At 28.0% G+C, this 26,288-nt stretch overlaps 1 protein-coding gene and 1 long non-coding RNA gene across 2 annotated transcripts in view; both read left to right on the top strand.

Moving 5' to 3' along the window:
- Window positions 1–26,288, top strand: part of LOC107436102 (Interferon-related developmental regulator 1) — a 35,149-nt gene that overhangs the window by 3,515 nt on the left and 5,346 nt on the right. The window contains exons 2-11 of the mRNA XM_016047676.4: window positions 3,469–3,582; window positions 5,586–5,670; window positions 7,953–8,033; window positions 12,256–12,457; window positions 12,539–12,589; window positions 15,641–15,819; window positions 18,160–18,268; window positions 19,159–19,293; window positions 20,801–20,929; window positions 23,991–24,074. Of these exons, the coding sequence (XP_015903162.1) occupies window positions 3,469–3,582; window positions 5,586–5,670; window positions 7,953–8,033; window positions 12,256–12,457; window positions 12,539–12,589; window positions 15,641–15,819; window positions 18,160–18,268; window positions 19,159–19,293; window positions 20,801–20,929; window positions 23,991–24,074 (1,169 nt within the window). The remainder of the gene's footprint in view (window positions 1–3,468; window positions 3,583–5,585; window positions 5,671–7,952; window positions 8,034–12,255; window positions 12,458–12,538; window positions 12,590–15,640; window positions 15,820–18,159; window positions 18,269–19,158; window positions 19,294–20,800; window positions 20,930–23,990; window positions 24,075–26,288) is intronic.
- Window positions 24,085–25,485, top strand: LOC139425483 (uncharacterized). The gene is made up of 2 exons (XR_011636680.1): window positions 24,085–25,331; window positions 25,375–25,485. It is a non-coding gene; the product is annotated as an uncharacterized lncRNA (long non-coding RNA).

Raw genomic sequence — 26,288 nt, forward strand, 5'->3', positions numbered from 1 at the left:
TTATAAAGTCAATATGATCAATTATATTAATTTTGTTGGTGTTTTATTGAATATGCTTTCTTACTTTTATTTAAATCACTCAATAACTTTTTAAATAATAGTTAAACTAATTATAATTTTGAATTAAAATGAATTTTTTTATGTAATTAAATAAAGTAATTATTAATTGAAAAAACAGAATGAACTACTCAATGTTGAATATATTTAAAATCGTGCATAACTTTTTTTTATGGCGGCTAAGATAATCAAGCGAAGAGTTTTTTTCTTCTTCTCTTCGAACTGTTGAAGAATATTCAACAGTAAGAAGGAAATAGTTCTGTTAGTGTGCCTATCCTAATTGATATTTTTTTTTTTTAATGTAGTGCTTTAAAATATTTTTTGAGTTCTTAAAAGGTGCTAATTTTTTGTTGAAAAATTTGGCTATGCACCCGTATCAACTTGCAAAAAAATAATTTCTCTTTTAGTTTAGTTGTACAATTTCATAAAGAATTACAATTCACTGCAAACTCTGTACCTTACATCAGTGGAACTTTTATATTTTAAGCAAGGCTCTAAATGAAAGTAGTAGCTTTCTGTTAAAGAACCTGGCTTAAATAATTTAGTGTTTTTTTTTTTAAAAAATTTTATAATATTTTAGACAGTTCAGGAAACACGTTAAGAGACTTAGAGGGCCATTTTTGGGCCTTAGGTAATGCACCCCTAACTTTGAAGGAATGTATTGGCGATCAAATTGTCCTCCAAGTGGTATGAAATTTAACATATGTTTGCATCTGCAAACATAAAACTTTACATATTTGTAAATAAAGTAATGATTAGTAAATAACTAGATATAATATAAAATTTATTATAACTACATAACTATAAATTTGGTTAGATAAAATATGTTCAAGAATATAAAATTCATTAAGAGTTATTACAGTTATTTAAACAAATATTTGGAGAAGAAAAAAAACTTTTTTTTTTTTTAAAACTAAAATCTAACTGAAGTTTCAACAATGTATCATAATTTCTAGGGAATTGCATTCAAGTCTAATAGAATTCAAAAACTTCTTCACGAGTGACCTGTTATTTTAAGAAATCTTTAATAATCCTCCAACTAGTTCATTCAGTTTCACATTCTACAGCATGACCAATCAAGTTAAAACAAGATCATTCAAGATGAAACAAGAACATTCAATGTAAAACAAAAGCATTTGAGATGAGTCTAAGCCAGTGAGGGGATTCAGCTGATGCATGCTTACCGACTCTTAAACTTTTATAAGATTTCCTGTCACTTATCGATTTTAAACATTAACATTTGCAGGAGTTTTGTTCATAGTTTGCAGAAATAAGTATATTGTAGATTTTTACTATTTTGGAGCATTTAACATAATTCAACAATTTTTCAAGTAATTATTTTTTTAAAAAAAGATAACTGAATTTAGCGGACAATTTTTCTAAAAGATCTAAAACCGATTCGAAATTGGTTGAAAGAATAATAGAAATGGAAAGCATGTCTATACAGATGAATCATTAAGTGTTAACTAGGAAAACAAAACTAGTCTTCTTAAATGCTGGACGAAAGAACGATATCAATATTTTTTTTTAAATGTAAGAGATTAATGTTAAAGGTAAACTAAGGTGTGATTCTTGTCGCAAATTGACATACAGAAACCAAAGGCATTCATGTTTCTTATGAATGGAAAAACTGCCAAACTGAGGCTATTGGGAAAGGTAAACCAAAACCAGCAGGCATTCTTATAAGAAAAAAATTTATACACATCAATTCAAAATATCACAAAGGCTAATTTTTCAATTATTTTCTTTCATTTTCATAAGAAATGTCTTCTCCATTCTAAGTTGAATTTTTATGAGTATTGTAAAGAAAGGATAATGAAAGAACAATAAATTTTAACAAGGGTTAAGGATTCTGGAAAAAAAAGAGCCAATTATCGGTCTCTTTTGGCCTGTTTCCTCTCTTTTCATATTTATGTTCATATCATGTTTCAGTGTTATAATACACACATAAATCTAAATATAAAAAAAATTCTTAATTAAAAATCTCAGAAATTTGTCTGCGAAGGTATTCAGGTATCTTAAGGTTGTGATAATAAACTGTTATCAAATCTCATTGATAATTAATTAAGAAACAAAATATTTTTCTTGTTTAAGAGCTTAAATGTAGATAAGAATGTCATTTTAAAATTGTAAATTTTCATTTCATAAATAATTTTCATATTTTAACATATAAAATAATTTGCTGTTTTATATATGAGCAATATTAAGAGAGATTTTTGTTTCATTTCTATCTAGCTTTTTTTCTTGTTTTAAAATACTTTCGCTTTTATCCGAATTTTGATTAATTTTTAATAATGTCTAAATTTATTTATTTAAAAAAATATTTCCTTATGAATTTTTTTTGTGTCAAATATTTGATATTGCGCTGTTCTGCCAAATCACTTTTTGTTATATGCACAATCATACCTTATAATTCTTTTAATTTAGAGCATGAATTAATATTTAACCTAATATTTTTAATAAACTAAAATATTCTGGCTTAAACCGAATAAAACTGGTTTCGACAAAAAAAAAAAAGAGTTTTTCTTTTTTTTAAGGGGGGGGGCATGCTTTTCCTCTAACCCTGACATATTGTTAGTGGTCTTTTCTTATGACTTGATAATACAGTACAGAACCCGTTATCCGGAAATCAGAAAACCGGAAAACCAAAAAACCGGAACGAAATTCGAGAAATTTTCCCGCCATTTTTTTAAAAAATATTTTTTTTCCTCATAAGATTTTAGGATTTTCTTTCTTTTTTGAAGGATGTTTACCTTACCATCACTTTGGAAATAATCATTAGTGTATTACTTCATCGTTTTTTCCTCTTTTTAAGATTATTATCATAATTTTTTTTTTTTACTTGGGTTTAACAATAAAAAAACGGCTTTTCGTAGTGATTCAGAAAACCGGAAAAATCAGTTATCCGGAATAGCGATGGTCCCGATCGTTCCGGATAATCGGTTCCCTACTGTAATTAAATTGTTGTATATAGTTTTTTCTTTTTTGTAATATCTAATGCGTGTATCATTTATAATAATTTTTATTCTCCTTATTTTTGCAAATCTTCATACTTAAAAATATATTTTTATTTTACTGAGACTAATGTGGTAAGGTACCATAGGGATGGATTTTTGAACTTGTAAAAACTATTTGAAAAATAATATGTAATTTATTGTACAAGCTATATCTTACAATTTCGTTCCCTTCTGTGATGTTTATTTTTAAGTTTCTCGCTTGCTACTGCTCATAGTTCCCAAAACTTGTTGATTATTTTAACGTATATATCAACTTCTTAAAATTCAAGGTTAACTTGTACACCAGATAATAGAGTATTATTTTACTCCCTGATTTGCTTAGGCCTCTTGAATATGAAAATAAAAAAAATTCCTTTTGTGTGTGTGTGTTATTAAAGTATAAATTGTGTTACAGTTGGGCGTCAAAAACAGGATTCCAATTTTGCTAGTGAAGAAGAATCAGTTGCTGACACTGCAAGCGTTGTTAGTAATGTGTCTGAGCTAAGACTTGATAGTGATGATGATACAAGTATGTCTTTAAAATTGTTTACAAAAATTTTATATGATATTGTGACTCAATATAAAAGTTATCTCAATTTTCAAATTATTACAAATTCATAAATGCAGGTTATCTGCCCACCTGGAAAGCCATGAATTTCGGTATTGAAATAAATTTGTCATGATTCTATTTTTTCATCATGGAAAGTTATGGATTTAGGTCGCTGAAAAATCTTATTTTTAAAATGGAATTTATCCCCCTACCCCCACCCAATCTCATGGCGTTTCGAACATGGTGTCCCCACTCACAGTCATATTTTATTAAAATATAAATTTTTTTTATCATGTTCTTTAAAGTTTATGGTGTTTTTTCAAAGAATGAAAGAAAAAACATCATTTATAGAGCGAATCATCTTTTAAAAACTTCTGTGATTTCTAAATTTTTGTTATTTTTTTATTTTGATTTTGTCAATTTAAAATTCTAACTGAAGAAAGCGATTGGCGAATTTTTTTTATTCTGAAATGAGAACAGAAAAATCGGGAGTATTTCTTTCCTTTCCGATGAACAAGAAAACTATCTTAAGAATATAATTCTGCAGAAAAAAAATTTGTTGCCTTTGTATTTTTTTTCTCTTATTTTATTGCTTCAGCTCCTTATTTCATCCATTTTTTTTATTTAAAAACTATAAATATGAAGATGCAGAGTATAACAGTTTTGGTTATACCTATTATTTCAATTAATGTTATTATAATGCTTTTTAAATTTATTTTTCTATTTTTGTCGGGAGAAAATAGTAACTTCATTAAGTCATGAAAAATTCTTAGAATTAGTCATGGAAAGTCATGAATTCGAAAATCTGAAAGATAGTAGATACCCTGTAAATGATGAGGTCTTTCATTCCATGCTTGCCAAGTCTCCTGTTTTTAACCAACTGTATTTTACAACTATTTCATGTTTTCTCGTATATTCTCAAATTTCTGTGCATTTGTTGAAATATTCTTTTTAAGAATATTCTGCGTATTTGCCGATAAAATATCCGCTAATGCCAAATTTACTTCTCTTACTCCTCAATAAATGGTGCTATTGCCAGTATTGCAGTATGTTGAATATTAATAGTTTAAATACTTATAAATAATGGTTTAAAAGATCTTCTTTAGGTTAATATGTCGCTAGTAAAATCTTCGTTGTTTTATTTCTTCAAAGTTAGCTGGTAGACATTCATCAAAATTAATGCGACTAGTCGCATTTCATAGAAATTTATAATTCAAAATGAGAAATACTGTGTCATTTTTTAAAATAATTTTATGTCGCTCATAGGCTGCAATAATGGCACAACTTTAAAAAACACGCATTTTTTTACTAAGAACTGGTGTAAATATGAAAATACACATTCTTTCAGCAGCAATATTAGAGCAACTCATAATTCAACTTGAAGGTAACCTTCGTTTAAGCAAACTAAAGCATTTCTTATGCATTTTGCCTAGCAATGAAAACTTTAAACCTACTTATCTCAAAACTTGATTTTTTGAGTCATGCAGCTATTGCAGCCCATTAGCGATATACTCATTCATTAAAAGGACCTTGTGTTAGCAGTAGTTTTTCTGAGTTGTTATATTCAATAATTAGTATTATGTTTATTCAGTCATTAGCAATATATGTTTTCGATATTGATTGTGATATTGTTTTTAATATATTTTGTTATTGTTAATGATTGAGATATTGTGCTTTCTAAACGATAAGTGCCCTATTTTACTTTAAAAAAAAAATTTTCTGAACTTTTTTATCCTCTTTAGAAAACCATAAATTTCCATTTGCTTTGAACGTGTGATTAGGTTGTTTTTAGAGAAACCCTTCACAGAATTTAATTTTTCTAATACTAAAATCTATAGCAAATACTTTTGTATCATTATGTTAAGGCATTTGTAACTGGGACCCAAAATATTTTATCTTTTTTTTAAATTAAAAATGTATTCAAATTGCTTTTTATGTATGGGCTGTGTTTGTTTTAAAGTTTTTGTGTGAAAATCTTTCAGTAACTGAGGTAGATGAGGAAAATGTATTGATTGATAATTTTGAGGATAAGTTCAAAGAAGCTATTGAAGGCACTTATCAAAAAAGGTAACAATAGTGTTTTAAGTATATGTATATATAAATAACTCCCCCCCTTCATTTGTCTCTTTTTATCCTGTTTTGTATTTTTTGTGATATATATACACACAGTATAGTATACCACATCTGGGTGTTCGTTTCACCGGAAGGGTCTCTTTATCGGACACTTTTTAGCAATCAAAATAAGCAAAACTTTTGCCTATTTTTAAAAATATATGTCTGTAATTTTTTTACGTTTGCGACATGTTAAAAAGAAGCAAGCAGATATGAGAATTTTTCGCTTTTCTGCTCCTTAATGATTTTTTTTAAGATTTTCAATTTAATCTCTATTTTTATCTGATGTATGCTATAATATGAAAAAAAGAAATGATATAACGAAAACAAAATTTGACATTTCACGACAATGCAATAAAAATTGCGTGTTTTTTTTCTTCTGCATATCATATAATAGGATTTTTTACTGCCAAGAATCAAACACTCGATTTCAGATGAGAAAAATGTCACATTTTGAAAAAAAAATTCGGATTTCAGGTGAAATTGTCGCAACTAAAGTGGCTCATAAAGTTATTATTCAAAAGTGCAGATTGTTAGAATATTATACAAAAAATGAATTCGAAGATTTAAAAACTATGGATTTTAGTGTCCCAAGCTCTTAAAAATGCGATCAACAAAACCACAGGGACAATTTCATCTCAAATCCAGTGCATAAAAAACTAACTCTGCAAATGCGCGATTCGAAATTCCCGTGTATGATAACGTGCCATTAAAAAACAATGAAAATCTATAGCAATAACTGCCAAAGATACAATCATAAATCCATGGGGAACTGTGGTTGGAGCGTCAGTAATTGAGGATGAAATGCACTATTCGATGTATGCCGAACGAAATAATGTATTAAAACATGGAGACTTTAGAAACCACATGAAAATCTACTATGATAATTACCGAAAGAATTGGAAATATCACTGTGTAATCGTTCAATGATTATTAATTTAAATGCGTGATTCAGAATTTGTGATTTGTTATAATGGCATATTGAAATATTGAGATTTCAAAAGCCATGTAAAAATCTGTAATAAAAGCTGTGAAAATAGCGCAACCTCGCAAACCACGTGAATTTATTTGTTGTTGAAAATTGGCATTATCATCTATTTTTTTATTGACTAAAAATATTTTGATGTTTGTTTTACCTTAGAGACATATTATCCAAAAAAATCTATTTATCGAACTTTATCAAGTGTGACAATCCATATATATCTATGTATCCTATATATTTCTAAAGATTGAACTTTTGTATATATTCATATAAACTAAAGTTTTACAAATGATTATATTGTTTTTCTTTTTTTGCTGCAGGAAAAACTGAAATCCTAAAAGTTTATCCTATATTTACATATGGATAACGAATCAATTGAATTTCATTCAAAAAGAACTTTTTATCTATTTTTTCAAAATATTTTAATTATTTACTTCTTAAAAAAAAATTTGTAATTTAGGCTGAGAACAGATGCCAAATGAAATTAAATTTTTGTTGCATGAGTAACAATCTAACAAAATCACACTAGAAAGAAAGGTTAACTTTTAACTGACTCACAAAAAAAAAAAAAATTGTAAGCTGTTAATATTGAAATATTGGTTAAATCTGCTTCCACCTCCCTCTTTGTCTCTAATATTTGATAGTAATTTAGTTCTATTTATTCATACTTTTTGACGTTTGAGCTGCTTTATGAGAAGTCTTTTTACCACTGGCTAACTGGTAAACTAAATCAGTAATTTAATATTGAAAGAATTTTTATTAAACCTTAAAGTATTTCAGAATTTTTTATCTGATCTTTCATATGCCTGTTTAAACAACTTATGTGTTGTGCCATACAACATTTTTTTTATTGCAATTTATTTAAATAATTATACATTACATAACCTTTTGCTACTACTAGGGAATATATTTTCTAAAAGTTTACGTTAATTGACTGCATTTACGTTAATTGACTACATTTTTATTAAATTTTTAATTGCTGAAACAAAGTAAGGCAAAAAATAAATAAATTTTAATTTCTAAAAAATGTAAGCGAAAAATCTTTGAATTAAACAAAAACTGACGGAAACCAGTAAAATTGTCTATAGTCTAGTCTTGTTTACCTAAATTTCAACAATTCCTTTTTTTTTTTTTTGCATTTGTCTTTTTTTGTTATGTCAAATTTCTGAAAGTCTCATATTTTGTATTACAAAATTAATTTTATTTATTTATTATTATTTTTATTTTAGTAATTTTTTCAAATTTCTATTTTTAGTGCAAAACTTCGAATAGCATCCCTTGAAGTCATCAAGAAAAGCTTGTCTTCAAAATATATGGGAGAGTTCTTAACTGAGAGGTAAAATATTTCAACATACTCAAAATTATGTGCTTTATATCTCTTAACCCACTGACGGTTCTGCACGTAAAAAGTCGCATTTTAACCTGCAGTCTTCTCTGCATAGCAAAACCGGTTTTCCCATGTTAACTGATAGGGGAACTGTGTGTAGGGGAGAAACATTCTCCCAATTTTGCCCATTTCCTTAACCGCCAGTGGGTTAAACTAACTTATTAGAGGGAAAAGGCATAACACTTTCTATTCAGGCAACATAGTCAAATTTTATTACGACAAATTTTCTTGTTGGTCATGTGAAACATTAGATTTACTTAATTTTTATTATGTTAAATCTATATAATTCTGGGAACAGCTGTGATATTTTTAATTTCTATTGGATTTATTCAAATTTCTTGGTTGTTTAACATATTTTAAGTAAATATTAAATTAAATTTTGTTGAGGGTTATAATTTATTTAGTTATTTTCGTTTTGCTGTGCATGGAGAATTGTGTGTGTGTATCTATCTATCTATATATATATATATATATATCAGGGTTCCCGCAGCCTTGAAAAGTACTTGAATTTCATTTTGATTTTTAAGGGCCTCTAGAAGTACTTGAAAATAATGTTAAATTCTTGAAAAATTTAAAATGACCTTGAAAAGTATTTGAAATTCCTGAAAGCCGCCCCATTTTCCGCATTTCTGTGTTTAACTTCTGATGCACGTAAGTGCAAGAGAATGATTTTCCTACCTTTGTGGTGATGACGTGTGCTGTCCACGCTTATCAGTTGCTCACGTCACAATTTCTCTCTTTGTTCAACGTGGTCCTCAGCAAAGACTGGTTTGACTTAGCTCTAGGTTTGATCTTATTGTAGTCCCTGCTTTTAACTCAAAGAGAGAAATATGACTAGTTGGACTTGAAAGGAACTTTTTCTCCCTGCAGGATCCTCCTGAGCTGATCCGTTTTTAAGTATGAGCCCAGGCCCCAAGTTCCAATGGGGCCCCTGAAGTTTATCACATTTTTTTTTTTTAAATCCTAACTGATTTGTTAAAAAAAAAAGTATTAGCTAGTGAGAAAGATTGAGGTGAAATAAATAATTGGTTCAGCCATGTGTCTCGTCAATAGCGACGTGTTGCAAATGATGGAATAATACCTTTTTGTGGAAGGGGACTTCTGAAGATAACCCGAAACTTTATTTTTAATGGGGTGATTCGTTTTACTCATTTGCTGCACCTGCTACATAATTCTGGGAAAAGGGATTATTATATGCTAGCCAACAAGAGTAGAGCAATGCTTTATGTTTCTTCTTACTTTTGAAAAATAAAATTTTTATTTGACATAAAATTTGAATTGTGTGTTTCAAATAATACTTGCTTTCTTTAATGTATTGACCTTACCTGCTATTTAAAAGGCATTTTTTTTATAATTCTAATACAAATAAAAGTTTAAAAAACTAACTTAGTAAATTGTTATTTTTCTTTAAAATAAAAGCAATATAAAATTATTATTTGTAAAATTAAAATAATTATTATGAATAAGTAACAATCTAAAATTTTTAAATTCAATGAATAAAAAAATATTAACAGTAATTCTATATATACTGCAAAAATTCATTCATGAAATCAAAAAAAAAATTCATAGCTACTATTTAATATATTATTATGAAAATATATTATTAATTTTAAAAAATTTTGTTTTATGATTACGTTTTAGTCAGTTCAGTTATGATGACGTTTAGTCAAATTGAAAGGCAAACACAAAGTGCGTACGATTAATGCTACTGAAAAAAATTTAATAAATTCAAGTATGATTGGTTAATTAAAACAGTCAAAGTGACGAAAATTGTTAGGAAGAATCGATCAGAAGATAATTAGCTGAAAGTTTGCAACTGTTTCAATTTAAAATGATTGACTGGTAATTAATTTAAAATGCTAATTAAGCTGGGGCAATAATTGATTAATTTTCTTTAATGGAGGAGTGAGAAGTGGTCAAAATTTTAAAATTATATTTAAGAACAATTTAAATTTCACTGTCTAAATGCTCCTGCCAGTTTAAATATTTAAAAATATTAAATAAAAATCTCCTGGCATAGTTGTTTTTATATATCTCATTGATATTACAGTATTATATAGAACACTCCCCCCCTCTATCTTCCCAGTGACTATGTTGTAGAAGTTCAGCTTTTTTTTGTCCGCTTTATTTGATTCTTTTTTCAATCATAATTTACCACAGGCATTCAAAAATTATTTATTATATTTGTTAATGCTAGTTTTGAACTTTACATATCATTTAAGATGCAAGAGTTTTTTACTAATAAATATCTTTTAATAATTTTAAGTAATATGTTTTCTATTTTCTTTACTCTAACTGTAGATTTGTTATTATAAATAAATTTGAGTGTACTTTGTTTTCATTTTTGTATAGATTGTTAGAAATGTTCCTCTTTTCTTCATGACTTGTCCGGATCTTTGCTTATTCAGAAATTGTATACCTAGCTTAAAATAGGCCTTATGTAAAATTCAAATTCGACATTTTTATGCATCATGAATTTTATCTTTGACTTGATGTCAATCACCCTTTGCTTTTTTTACACTTAGATTACAGAGCAATGGAAGTCTTATTTTTGAGTACTGCTATTATCGTCTAACATTTATCGTCAACTAACTATTATTCTCAAGACATTTTGGTTTAAATTTTAGTCTATCTTTTACTAAAATTTAAGTCCTTGCGAATTTTAAATAAGTCTTAAAAAGTCCTTGAAAAGTACTTGAATTTTATTTTTAAAGTAGAGCATGAACCCTGCATATATATATTGCAAGAGTTGTCTCTTTTGTTTTAAAATATATAATAATATAAAGTTTTGAATTGTTATAGAAACTTGAAGGACTTAGTGACCTGACAGCTTTAGCATGCACCTGTCGTCATTTTGTACGCAGGAAGTCTTTGGCTGTGGAAATCTTAAAAGTACCTAATCTTGGTATAAGTTTTTAAAGGGCCTAAATTTTTCAGCATCACTAGTTGAGAGGAGAGTTTTTTTAAAACAAAAAGTTGTTCTTTTATCACCTAGAATTAGACCATGCATCGAGGGTAAAGCCTTTTAAATAGACAAGAGGGAATGTGTGTGGAAAGGCGACAGGCAAGGGAAGGAAGCATGTTCTTTCTTTAATATATTCTGCCTTTTGCCTAAAATGATACTCTATGAGGAGAGTGAAGCATTCTAAAAGAGAAGAATAGAGTGTGGACAAGAGATATTGCGCATGGAAGAGATAGTGCTTTTTTTTGGAGGGGGGGGGGGGGTTCTAAGGTACCAAAGTAGAAGACCCACACTGACCTTCAAAATCAACAGAATTCTCGAAGCTAAGTCCTACTGGTAATGCATCTGTTTATAGGAATGAAGTAAGGCCTTAAGAAAAAAAAAATATCAGAAATTTTTTTTAAGTAGAATCCATAACAAAAACTATTTCCAAAAATCTAGAAGAACTAAAGAAATTTGTATAAGATTTCAATGTCTAATAAGTAACTGTAAATTTATAGAAAGCTGTAAAAACATTTTTAAAATTCATGATTGTACTAAAAATTAAACAGATCTGTAACAAACAAGGTTTAAAAAATCCTAGCCCACCTAGGTTTTTCATCAAAAACCTGTGGTTTACTTGGTTTTTGATGAAAACTTCAAGTTTTTTCAAAAATACTTAAAATTTGTATTCCTGATTACTAAATAAGAATGCATGATTTACTTTGAATTAGAAAGTTAAATATTTGGTAACTATTTATAACTTGTTTTGTTGCAATGCAAGTTTCAAATTGTTTTGCTATTATTTTTATTTCTTAAGGATAAGCAGACTGTTACATAAATATTTAAATCTTCTCAATTTAGACATCTCAAACTTTTGGTAATTTCTATTAGAATAGAATTAAAACTTAGATTTTAATAATCATTTTATTCAGTTAACATTGCAACTTAATATACTGTTTGGGTTGGTGTAAGGGATTTCTTCTAAAGTATCTCTTTAAATTTTGTTTACATTACAAGGTTTATTTCTAAAATGAAGAAATGATTTTAAAATAAGGTAGCTTTCTGAAAATTGTAAAATATTCTTAAAAATTCTCTATTAATAAAAATGCACACACACAAAAAAAAAATGGCACTGGCAGACAATTTTTTAATCGCTATTTGTTACATTCAGTGACTGTTTACTATTCCAATATAAGAAAGCAATATTGATGTCTTTTTTTCTCCCAGAAAGCTAACTCTCTGTGATGTGATTGAAAGAAGCCTGAAACGTGGGAAAGGTGATGAGCAAATCCTAGCAGCAGTGGTGGCAGCGTTGTTCTGTACACAGTTGAGTTCAGTAGAAGATTCTGAATTAGTATTTCAGACTTTGCAACCCATTTTGATGGTCCTTCTTTTAGACACAACAGTCTCTCCCTCTGTCAGAGCACAGGTAAAGATTGCTTTTACATTAAAAGCAAAGATGTATTAGGAAATGTGATAAATTATTTGGAATTTCATTTTTTTTTTACAGTGTGCATCATCTCTTGGCCTTTGTTGTTTCATTTCATGCTCTGGAGCTGAGGTACATTAAATTCATGTTACTTTTCATTCAGCAATTATTTGGGGAAATCTGCTTTGTCATTTATTTAATCATGTAATTTATTTATTATTTTTTTTTAATAAAAAAAAATGAAATTAATGAATAAAAATCAGTAGTAAATGATCTGTATATGCAATATCAAGTTTCTGTAGATAAGCATTTCAAACATTGCTAATTTATAACTGTTTTTGGAAAGCAAGACAATTACAAATAACTGTTTTTTACTATTAATGATAATTATTACTATTTTATGCTATTAATTAATCTGCTCTCACTTTATTCATTTGTGAGAGTAAAGATTTAACCATATCATAGTTTTAATTATCGAAAATAATTTACTGTTGGTGTAACTTTTGATGAACTAATATCATGGTACAATGACCCCCATAAATAAAATCACTAGTTCACTACAGTTTGTCTAAAGTAAAAGCTCTCCTAGCCATTAGTCTGGCAGTGACTATGGTAACGAGGTATAACTATTTCTAATAGGGGTGTGGAGTAATTGTTTATGTCGGGTTTCGGGTCAACGAAAGATAGGGAATCTGCTTATTCGGTTTATGGTGTTAACCCTAAGGGAAGCTACCCTCCCTAAATTCTATTCTATTCTTGTTTCCATAGCGCAGATGGCCTTAGACTTTGTGGGGGGATGTGGTCTTACCCTAGACAAACTATAATAATCGGCTGATTTTTGTAATCAAATGTGCAAGAACAAAATCAACAGAATCATAGTTGCCAACTGTCCAGAATTTTTCGGATTTGTTCCTAAATTTTAAATCAAATCTAAAAATCTGATATTTTTATAAAAAAATCCGAAATTTTCATATTTTTGCATTTAAACCAATTCCTTGTTTTGATCGGCACAATCGCGCTTCCTTTGATTAATGTGCAGAAGTAATTTTTAGTAGCTTTTTATTGGAAAATACTATTCCAATAGCTGTTGCTGATCATTTCACTAATTTGAATCTTAAGTAACTATTATTATTTTTTAAAAATGTATTGTATTATTTAAACGTTTCCATCAGAAATATTTGTTTATGATGTAGTTTTATATTTACCTGTGTTTTATAATTTGGAGAATAATAATTATATATTAATAGGTAATGGTTGTTGTTTTTAACTATTATACCGGTATTCCTAATTATAAAATATTAATATTATAAATTTCCCTCAATAGATAGTGTTTATAATTTTTTTTTACTAATTAACATAAGGTTTTTAATATATGTCTATTAATGTTATTATTTAATAGTTAAATTTTTGTCTTGCTCTCGTAATTGGTGCGTATAATTTTGTCGCATATAGTGTTCCTAATTTTATATTCCTAAGGTTGGCATGCAATATTAAAACATGTTCAAACTATCCTTTAATAAAATCATGATTTCCATTTTATAAAATCTAACTTTTGGAAAGCAAATGTTTTAAAAAATTGAAAAGTTATGCTTTTCAATATATTTAAAATTTTATTTATCCTTTAAGTTTTGAAAGATGTGTAGCTTATTGATTACTAATTCCAATCTGCTACCCAAAGTAAAGAGAAAGCAATGCTACAAGTGTGGATTACCACTTCTTAGTTAAATTTAAGGATCAGAGTTAATAAAAACAGGGAGTGTTAAGGAGTCAAAATAAAATTTTTTTATCAATTAAGAAAAGTTATTTAATGCCCATCTTTATTCAACGTTGAAGATAATCTCTGGCTGGTTAATCCTCATGCCACCTATGTTGCCTCCTTATATTATAAAATTGACCGTGGATAATTAATATAAGTGTGCTGTTTGAAACTTATTTTTGATTCTATAGAACTGTAAGCTAATAAATTATTGATATTATAAAATATTGAATTAACCCCCATCGAAATTATGTTTTTTTAAAGTGGAGGGGGGACTGTAACATTCAAATTAGTGGTCGGAAATATTTTTAAGTAGACAGCGATGTTTATCATACTTTTAAATTTAATACACATAGCTGCCAACTCTACTGGTGTAATAAAAATTCTCCCAGTTTTTGTACATTTTAGAAAATTTCCTGAAATTAAGTTTTAGAAGAAAAAAAATCCCTATTGGAATAGAATTTTTACGCAATAGTAAACTGTTTCTTTGTTCTACATGTTTTAGTTAATTTTTATTTAGAACTCCCTTTTTAAATAATGAAATATTTAATTATTAATAATGATTAACATATCTATGTATCTATGTATGTCATATATAAATTATGAGTTAACGTAATAAAAAAATAAAAAAAACTTTCATATTCGCTTAATGCCAATCATAAATGGAAAATATTGCAGAACATTTATAGTTACTAGTGTAATAAAGTTTTTGTATTTTGATGATGATGAAAATCCCTAAAATTCCGTATGTGTAAAATATTTAGTATATTTTGGAACAGTTGTCTCTAAATTTATATTTCTTAAAATCTACTGGATTTTTGCCTATCCATTTTGGAAGCTATGAGTGCAGCTGTGTTTAGTTGTACAATATATGTATAAGAGAGAGAACTGTGGATTTGTATATAATTGACATAAATAAAGGCATTCTTTTTTATGAATATAGATTTTTTTTAATGAAAACTTAGATGTATGTGCAAAATAATAAATTTTACTTTTATCTTAAGTACCTGTCATTCAGGTGTGATAGGAAGTGTTCGTAATTAAAACATAAACTTATAATTAAATTATCTTGAACATGCAATTTGCATAATTAAATTATCTTGAACATGCAATTTGCATAAAATGAAACTTTTTTTTTATGTGTTGCTTTTTTTATACTTGTATACTTTTTTAATAGATGATAATTGAATTCTTTATTTCATGAAAAGGTTTATGAATATATATTTATTTATTTTCTGATGTTTTAAAACTGATATCAGGTTTTTCTCCCTCTTCCTTTTTCTACTGTTGTAAAAATGTCAATAGCTTTCAGATTAAAAGTTTTTAATTTTTTTCTCCTTTAAATTTAAATAAAAATATATTTTGATTAGCTCTACTTTTTAGATGCTATTTTCTTTAGTTTATCAACACAAGTGTTACTTTTAAAGGTGGTCCAATCTACAATGGATTCCCTGTATTCTGTTTTTAGTGGATCTCTATTAAAAGGTAATGGCGTCCTCCCTGTTCTTAAACCAGAAATCAGTTCCCTACACAGCAGCGCACTGCTCGGCTGGAACCTGCTCCTCACTCTTCTCTCCCCTCCTTACATCATGGCACTTGTAAACAAGTAAGTTAACACACTGTATTCTACAATTTTGAGGAGAACTCCTCCGGACCTAAAATCTGGAGCTGTCTGCTGCCTCGGTAACAATGAAGAGCACATTTCTATTGTGGGTGCAAAGTAAAAAAAGAAAAGCTTTTGCAAAGTATAAAAACAATTGCATTTCTTTTCTTCAGAAATGTACCTCTGACATTTAAATCATGCATTTAGATAATCACTTTTTGAGGCGCTCAATTTACGCCAGTAGTATTGAAAATCGATGTAATGTTTCTATTGTATTTTCGGCAGTGATTGATTTTGATTTTCAGGTGGTTTTTAAATATCTTGATATATTTTAAACAATATGGAAAATTCGAATTGTGCTTTCGAGTATTTACTTTTTAAGATAATAATTCTATTGAATTTTTGGCAGTTATTACTAATGATAATGATTTCTCCATAGTTTTTAAATCTTGTATTTTTTTATACAATATTATGTATTACAGCCTAATCTCGAAACAAGCATTCGAGGAGACCAATTCGCTTAATTTCGTCTTTGATCTTTTTTTTCAGCAATTACCACTGCGGATTTCATGATTTTTAATTATTTTTTATTGTGATGATTATTAACAAATGCGAGGAATGAAGTAATTTGTACGTTTCTAGCTATGCTTGAATGTCAGTCACAATGCTAGAATATCACCATAATATAAGAATAAAAAATTATTACATGTTCAATTAAAAACAAATTATGTAGTTTTTGTTTATAACCTCAGTGCATTTGTTATTTTTAAATTAGTAACATATATGTTCGTAATTGTTAAAAGTATCTTGCAGAAAGATATTAGTGCTAGAGAGTTTTGTCGCAGATAGTTTGAAAAAATTCAATGCCAACAAAACTATTTACCCCTATTCAAAGTGACTTTTTCTAGTCACCATGGTACCTGCCAAAGCACAAGATTAGTGTCTAGGGGAGTTCTCCTAAAATTCTTACTATATTTTTCATTTGCATACAAATAAGTTTGCAGAGTAAATTATTATCACAGCTTTATAACATATATGTGTAAATAATATGTGTGTAATAACATAACATAGACGAGGATAAACTTTCATTACCTTTACATTAAGTTTGACTTTTACTGTTATTTTGAATGAATTAATTTTACTTATACAATATCAGATTCATACAGGAGTAGAAATTACAAAAATTTAGTTACATTCTCTCTGACCTGTTTACTTGTCCCTATTATATTTTTAGAAAAATAAAATTTATGATGCAATAAAAGTTACTCAAACAATATTTGAATTTTTATGAACTAATTAAAAAATGGAAATTATGAGCATTTTGAATCAAAACTTTCTTCATTATTTTTTAATAAGCCAGTTTTTTAATAAGCCAGTTAAAAACAAAATCTTTTTAACAGTTTTTCTATTATATCTATCTTATTTCTTGCAATTTTCAAAGTATCTCATTTTTTGCAAATGTTAGCATGTTAAATACAGGGTTTCTGTGGCCTTGAAGAGTACTTGAATTTCACTTTAATTTTCAAGAGCCCCTAGAAGTACTTGAAAATAATGCTAAATCTTTGAAAAATTTAAAATGACCTTAAAAATATTGGAAACTTGCTAAAACCACCCTATTTCCAGCATTTCCGTGTTGAACTTCTCACGCTAAACACTCGTTTTTATTAACTGAGCATACTTTTTCCAAGTTTTGATGTGTTTTTCTTTATTAATTTATTCACTGTTATGATCTGCTTTACTTTTTATAAATAATCTTGGATTTTCTTTCTTTATGATACGTGTTTTTAAAGTTGGTTATGTATGTATGTATATTAATATCATTACTTTAACTGTAGATTTGTTTTTATAAATAAATTTAAGTATATGTTGTTTTTATTTTTGTATAGATTGTTAGAAATGCTCCTCTTTTCTTCATGACTTGTTCGAATCTTTGCTTATTCAGAGGTTGTATACCTAACTTATGTAAAATTTATGGCCTTATGTAAAATTCAAATCTGACGTTTTTATGCAACATTAATTTTATTCTTGACTTGATGTCAATCACCTTTGCTTTTTTTTGTAATATTTAGGTTACTTTTTGAAATAAAGAGAGAGCAATGGAAGTCTTATTTTTTAGTCTCTCTTTTACTCGAATTTAAAGTTCTCGAAAATTTTAGTCTTACAAAGTCCTTGAGAGTACTTGAATTTTATTTAAAGTAGAGCATGAACTGTGTAAATACTTTTAAATACTATGACAATAAGTTCGGAAAAAAAGAATTTATTTTATTTTGTTTTGTTTGTTCGACTATGCTTTTATATATTGACTTATAAATTTGAAATGAAATTCTTTGTTATTGTTTTTAGCCATTTTAAGAAGTTGCCTCAGTTGCTTGACAGTATTGATGTGGACTTGAGAATTGCTGCTGGAGAAACATTAGCAGTATTCTATGAACTTGCTAGGCAGTGCAGAGAAGTAAATTTAACTTTTATTTATTTAAGAAAGAATAGTGATCTCATATTGCGGGGTTGCCCCTTCTCAGGAAAAACCTGGGAAATACGAGGGGAATTTAAAAATCACCTAAAATAACTGGGTAAATGCAGGAAATTTTGTTTTTTATTTTTGGTCTTTTTAAAAAATGGTAACCACTCCAAGTACAATCTATGGGATATTTAAGGATGATATTTCAGCTACATCAAACTGGTTCATTTACTCTAGCATTATTTTTTTTAAAAATATACCTTATTATTAAAATATGCCCTACTTTAATAAAAATTTACCTTTTCATCCCTTAAGTTTTATCAGCAATAGTATAGTAAGTCCAAAACAGCTTATACAGGAGCACAGTGATTTATTTTTGAATTTAGAAAGGGGGATCTAATCATGAACTAAGACAATTGCTTTGTAAACAGTCATAAATCAAGTGCTTCCAAAAGTGATTACTTATAATGTTTGTTTGATATGCATTAAAGGAACAATATTTTCTAACTGAATAAGTTCAGATTCCTCAGAGGTGCAGTATCATTTGCATGTTTTGTCTAATTTGGAATCCCACACATCTGCTTTCGTTAAAAATTGTCTACTTTTAAACACAATTAAATGCAGACAATAATTTTATGAAGCAGATTGCACCTTTCTCTTTTACAAGTAATACATTTCGGTTTTACTACATTTTGAGTTGGTGTCACAATTATATCTGTTTTTATTGCATGAGTAAGCAGTATGTATTTTTCGCACTTTTTAAAATAATATTTTTCAATCTCACACGTGAACTAATCTGTGCAGATATAAATTTATTTAATTAGCCTTTTTTTTTAATTGTGCTAATTCCATGTTTTCAAAAATAACCTTTTTTGTTTTTAAAGGATTTTGAAGGAGAGGATTTTGAATTCTTATGTGATAAACTCAGACTACTCGCAACGGATGGTCAGAAAAGCCGTGCCAAAAGAGATAGAAGGCAACAAAGATCTAGTTTTAGGGATATCCTTAGAGCAATTGAGGTAGAGCAATTTTTTATTATTATTATTTACTTTTTTTTAAAATACAATTGTCATTTGGTGCATAATTTAGGGATAATATTCATTTTGTTATTACTGCTTTATTACATTTTAACAATTGTAATTTTACTTTCTGTGTAATTTGTACTGTTATCCTCTTACATTTCTTTTTCCAATATAAAGTAAGTTCTCTGTTCTCTTAAACAATTATAACAATAGATGCTCCTTTATGAACATTTCCCAGAAAATGACAATACCATTCTAAAGACAAAGCCGACCATAATCAGTCTGCTTTCTAGGAATGTGAAGTTCTATTATATCATGTACAGTGCACAAAACAATTGACCACCCTAAATAACTTTTAATCTAATGATCAAATTTTCACTCAATCTTAATGGTTCGAGGAGCTGACCTCATTAATAAGTGCAGGGGATTTTTTAAGTTATGAAATCAGACGCAAAAACGTAATTTCTCTAAATAAACATTATTTTTTATTTATTTATTATTATTATTTTTTTTGATGAATTCAGATTTCTGACCACCAAAATATAGGGGAAGCCGCTATCTGGGAAATACATTCCCCATAGTTTTGTCAGGAGAGCGATCCGAAGTTTGGACCCATAATGTAAATTTTATTCTTTGCGTATTGCACCCTATGCCGAGAACTTTCTAAGAGGATTGAAATTTTTTTTGCGCAATTCTGAAACTCATTTATCCAAAGGTAATTAATTACATGAAACAAAATACATTTCAGTTCATAATTACTCTTTTTTTTTAATTATTTTATTTAGTTATAGTTGAAAAACTTGAACAGTTAAGGTATATAAATTTTTTCATAATTTTAAAGTATTTTACATGACAAAATACAAAATTTGAGTGAAATCGGTTGAATAGTTCCTGAGAAATTGAATTTTAAATGTACAGCTTCTGTCTTAGCAAAATTTGCAATTAGAAAAGAAATTAAGCAAATTTTTAGGGTGATAACAAAATTTTGTCAGCCTTTATTACCAAAAATATTTGTATCAATATTTTTATACTTAAAGTGATAACTTAAAAGCATTCATTCATGAATTTCCACTGTAAAATTTGTATAGTGTAATTAATAGTTGTCCTATAATCCATTTAAAGCTTCAAAACACTATAATATGATGACTATTGAAATCGCTAAAATTCCCCTATGTGTAAAATATTCAGTACATTATGCAACAATTACCATGAAATTTATATTTCGTAAAATCTGGACTTTTTCCTATCCATGTTGGCAGCTATGGAATTGTAAGGTATATAGTTTTTTGCATCATTTTGAAAAATATAATATTGCATGGCAAAACAAAAAGTTTGCACAAAATCAATCGAGTAGTTCATGAGAAATGGAATTTTAAATATCTCACTTTTTTAAAATGTAACCTTTTTTTTTTTCGCACTGTACATTGTTTCAGTTGTAATAATTTGTAGAAATGCACATATGAGGATGACATAAAAGGTTTTAATTAAAGAATTAATATTCCAGGAAGGAGAACCCCCTGACATTCGCATCAAGTTGAAAGCCGAGATCTTGTACATTGACAGTTGGTGTTCCAAAAGACGCTATGATGCATTTTGCCAAGTTTTAGGATCTGGAATGAATCTTCATTTAAAGGTATAAATGGTACCAATATCATACTCATACCTCAATTTTTTAGGAAAATAATGTTCTCTGTTTAAGTAATTATACCATGATTTTTTTTTAAATTTATAAAAAAATATGATTTTACATTAAAAAAATAATTGTTTTAAGAAGAAAGTATTTTATATGAAATAAACAGTTTGTTATTCCCCATTTTTGAAAATGTTATAAGCTTTAAAAGACATTTTTAGATTATCTGATCAATCTAACTCATAATCCGTGTTAAGTTTTTTAATTACGCTAAATAATTTCGCTTTTTCCTTAAGAAAATCAAAGACAATTTATTCTTTTAGTGAATAAATATTTTATTGAATTATATATTGTCTATTCTGGTCCAATACCCATAGCTGCCAACTCTACTGGATTTTGCTAGTTTCTCCTAGTTTACTGGTTTAATTAAAATTCTCCGTTTTTGTACATTTTAAAAAATTCCCTAAAATAGAGTAAGTTTCCTAAAAAAAAATCTCGATTGAAATTGAACTTTTGTACAGAATATTTCAATTAGTGTTACTAATACATAATTAAGCAAACCTCATTTATAGAAATCAGCTCAAAACTTTTTTGATCTAAAATGTTCAGTTTATTTTATTCAGAACTCTCTTTTTAAATTAATTAAAAAATCTTTTAACTATCTTTGATGAATTAAATGCCCATTAATATTCGAAATTATGAGTAAACACAATACATAACATTTCAAGTATGTTTATTGTCAATCATAACTGGAAAATATTGTAATTTTTCTGTTTTGATGACTATAAAAATCCCTAAAATTCCCCCATGCGCAACATATTTAGTACATAATGCAACAATTATCACTAAATTTATAATATTTCGTAAAATCTACTGGATTTTTTCTTACCCATGTTAGTAGCTATAAATACCTTTGCCATTTTTCTGGCAGCAGGATACATAATTCATAAAATTTTTGTTCTTTGCTGTACAAAAAACTGATCCAGTTGATTTTTATGAACGATGTAATCATGATTTATGTACAATGGAAGGAAGTCAATGTTTAGTTGTATTCATGCTGCCACCAAAGAGAAAAAATAGAACTGCCACTTTAGCCCAAAGATTAGTGATCCCATCTTTACAACAAAACTATACGATTGCAGTGACAGTAGGAAAATTTCAATTTAATATCGTTTGGAGTTAAATTTCTGAGATTACTTAATATGGTAATTGATTTATATGAATGCAGCTCTTAAAATTCATATTTATCCATTGCTATTAATATTGATCTTTCTCTAATTGTTGTTAATGTGCATGTATATATCTATATATTTTTGTCAAGAATGAATTAAAATATTGAATTGTTTTGTTAACTGTTTTCGTAAATTTAAATATTAGGATGTATTAAAATATTATGAGTTTGCAGATACTTTTTGCTTGCGTGCATAGATACTATGTGTTTATCTTACTATGCTATGCACAGACATATAGAGCAATGACACAAATTTTTTCCCCTAAGAACCCGTATGTCAAGCTCTAAGAATAGACCTGAGCATTTCAAATGCAACAAAGTTAATCTGTTAGCGATTTCGGGAGTTTTAATTTGCTTTATCTCTTCATTGGCATAAACTGGAATAGTGCATCTGAATTGATATTTTACTGTATCAAAATTCCACAAACCAGTTTTGGCAATGGCATACTGTAAATACATCTCCATACACATTAGATAATTTTTCCCCTGCTTGAACAGCATTTTTACTTTTTCAATAGTGAAATATGCCTAAAATGCTGCCTTTAACTTTCTGTATTTAAAAAGCCATCGTAAAATTTAGGTTGCCAGTCTACCGGGGAAAACTTGGAACATATAGGAAATTTAAAATCTTGATAATTAACCGTTTCACTTGATTTCAAACTTCACATTGATAATCAAACGTTTGAAATGCCACATTATGCATAAATTGTGCTATATGCATTAATAAGGATTAAAGGAGACGCTCACAATCATTGTAAATTTTTTCAAAGGGTATAATAAATTTGTCAATCATATTCCTCTTGTTTGAAAATTTTATATGCTCTTTTTGTGAAATGTTACTACTTTTCAAGCTAAAAATGTGATCTTATCAGCTATCTCAATAATATATTATTTATCAAAAATGGTTAAAACTGCACGAAGTGTGGTATTTTTAAAGCATTTTTCCCCTATAAAATATATTTTAAAATTTATTAGCAATTTTTCTGTAAATTGCCTAATCATTGTGTAATTAAAATTAGTCAAACACAAGGTATAACACAGGGTATCTGCGCACTTGGAAAGTCATGGACTTTAGTCGCCAAAAAATAACATTTTTAAAATGGAATCCCCTCCCCCCCCCCAAATTTTACAGCATTCAGAATCTTTGAATTTGTAACAAAAAACCTACTTTCAGTCATATTTTTTAAAATATAAGATGTTTTTATTTTTGTTCTTTAAAAAAATGAAAGAAGAAACATCTTTTCTAAAGCGAATTATCTTTTAAACTTCTGTGTTTCCAGAATATGTATTATTATTTAGTTTTTTTTTTATTTTATCAATTTAAAATTCTAGCTGAAGCAAACCAGGCATTGGCGAGTTTTTTCTTAATTTCGAAATGAGAACGGGAGTATTTCTTTCCTTTCTAATGAACAAGAAAAGTATCTGTAGAACATAATTCTACAGGAAAAAAGGAAAAAAAAAATTATTTGCTTTCATATTTTTTTCACCCCTTTTATTGCTTCAACTCTTTCTTTCCTCTGTTTTTTTAAATTTAAAATCTATAAAAATGAAGATGCAGAGTATAAAAGTTTTGGTTATACCTATCATTTCAATTAATGTTATAATGCTATTTTTAATTTATTGTTGTGTTTTTGTCGGAGAAAATAGTAACTTCGTTAAGTCCTGAAAAATCCTTGGAATTAGTCATGAAAAGTCATGGATTCGAAAATCTGAAATGTAGCTGATACCTTGTATATAGATAAAAAAAAATATCTGCCTAATGTGCCTACTATTGACTCCCCACATATAGAGTCAAACATCATTAAAATGATCAATTTGTCCTTTTTCTTCCAGCAAAATGAACTGTTGCGAGAAATCTTTGATTTGGGTGCTCCTCTAATAGATGACAAGCCTTCAAGAACTTCGAAGCTACACAGAGTAAGTCCTTTTTAAATTTGGAAAAGCAAAAACATTGTGATTAAACTGTATTTATAAAGTTTTTGGAGCAATCAAAATGTGTTTAAATTATTACATCCTTTCTTAAAAATGATTTCTTTTATGTATGTGAAGTTTTTGGCTTGTTTTTTTAAACATAATGGTATGTTATGAGGGTCTAAACCATTTTTGTGCTGCCCTGCATGCCTAGTAAGAGGGTCCTGAATGTAATGCTTTTCGTTGAGAATATACTATAGTGCAAATCAAAATTTTTCAAGTGCCAACAACATGCTTTTTATCTTAGAGCCATTAAAAATAATTTTGACAGTTCACCCTAATTTTTTATTCAAATTTTCCAGGCCATAATGTCTATCAACATACTTTTTAAATTTTAACAGCAACAAGAAAAATTTTTTTCATTGTGTGTCTCCAGTTAATATGTATTCATGCAAAAAAAGTTATCAAACATGCTTGGTTGCCACTCCACAGGGAAAACCTGGAAAATACAGTGAATTTAAAAATCAGCTTAAAATAGCAGAGAAAAGGCAAGGAAATTTGAGTTTTTCCTTACTGAACTGGGAAAATGCAAGGAATTTTATTTCTTATTTTCCTCTTTTAAAAAATGGTGACCTCTCAAAGCATAATCTATAGGATATTGCAGCTATACTATTTCATTTACTTTAGCATTATTTTACTATGTTTAGCTGTTACTTTTTTTTCCTTTTAAGTTTTTCAGCTATCCCACAAGTCAGGGAAAACCTGGAATTTTCAAGGAATTTTATTTTATAATCTAAAAATCAGGGAAAGCCGCAATATTTTTACAAAAACCTGGAATAATCCTATAAATAACCAGTCTTAAAATTGTCCATAACAGTAATCAGTTATTAATAAGATTCGAGTTAAATAATTCTAACATCTATTACAATAATTTGTTATAAAAATTTCACATTTTAGTCAAACTGAAATAATCCTATCCACATTTAATGATTTACTCAGGGAATCTAATATTTCACATTACAAATAACAGAATCAAAGGTTTTCTGATGAAAATAGGGTCTCTATTTTCATTGAAATTTACCTGGTGTGCATGGAAAAGTCATGGAATTATTCTACTGAAGTAGAGTGGGAACTCTGTATTAAAACTAGTATAGTTAGCCCAATATAGCTCACACAAGAGCACACTAATTGTGTGTTCCCTCTTAATGTATATTTTGTATAATATATACAAAATTATATCCTGATTATCCCGAGTTAACTCAGGTATTCATCTATTGCAAATATTTACTATCCCGAGTTAACTCAGGTATTCATCTATTGCAAATATTTACTATCCCGAGAAAACTCAGGGGTAAGTTTGTAATTGTCAGTAAGTTTTGTTTTATCACTTTTTTACTTGACTGGAAGCAAAGAAAAAGATCTGCTATGATTGGAAGTTTGCCAAGTTTTGTTTGGGAGTTTTACTGTTAGATTGTGGGACTGCGCATGCATTTTGTGTGATTGTAGATGATACAGTAGGAAACCGATTATCCGGAACGATCGGGACCATCGCTATTCCGGATAACTGATTTTTCCGGTTTTCTGAATCGCTACAAAAAGTCGTTTTTTTTTTTATTGTTGAACCCAACTAAAAAAAAAAAATATTTGGAAATAATCTTGAAAAAACGAAGTAATACACTAATGATTATTTCCAAAATGATGCTAGGCTAAACATCTTTCAAAAAAGAAAGAAAAATCCTAAAATCTTATGAGGAAAAAAAAATTTTTTGAAAAAAAAAAATAGCGGTAAAATTTATCAAATAACGTTCCGGTTTTTTGGTTTTCCGGTTTTCTGATTTCCGGATAACGGGTTCTGTACTGTACTATGGTTGCTGAATTTACATATAAAAAAAAGAGTAAAAGAAGTGGTTAATCACTTCACTGGCGTTTGGAAAGTATCAATTTGTGCCGTCTTTTGTTTTAAAAACTATCATACAAAGACTAATATTAAACTTTTTCTATTTGCCCCAGAGGACTTGGGATAGTTAACAGGTGGTAAATTATGTGTTTTGTACATGTAAAAAATCAACATTTCGACTTATGTGTATTGGATTTTGTTTTAGTTCCTTATAATTATTAATATAATAAGAAAATAGAATGATTTTTTGCATTTTTTTTTTCCTCAAAAAATTGTTAAGGGAAGCGGTTAAAAAAATTTACTGATTATAATTTTGGTTTTCT

Source organism: Parasteatoda tepidariorum, chromosome 4 (assembly GCF_043381705.1).
Source record: "Parasteatoda tepidariorum isolate YZ-2023 chromosome 4, CAS_Ptep_4.0, whole genome shotgun sequence".
Taxonomy (NCBI): domain Eukaryota; kingdom Metazoa; phylum Arthropoda; class Arachnida; order Araneae; family Theridiidae; genus Parasteatoda; species Parasteatoda tepidariorum.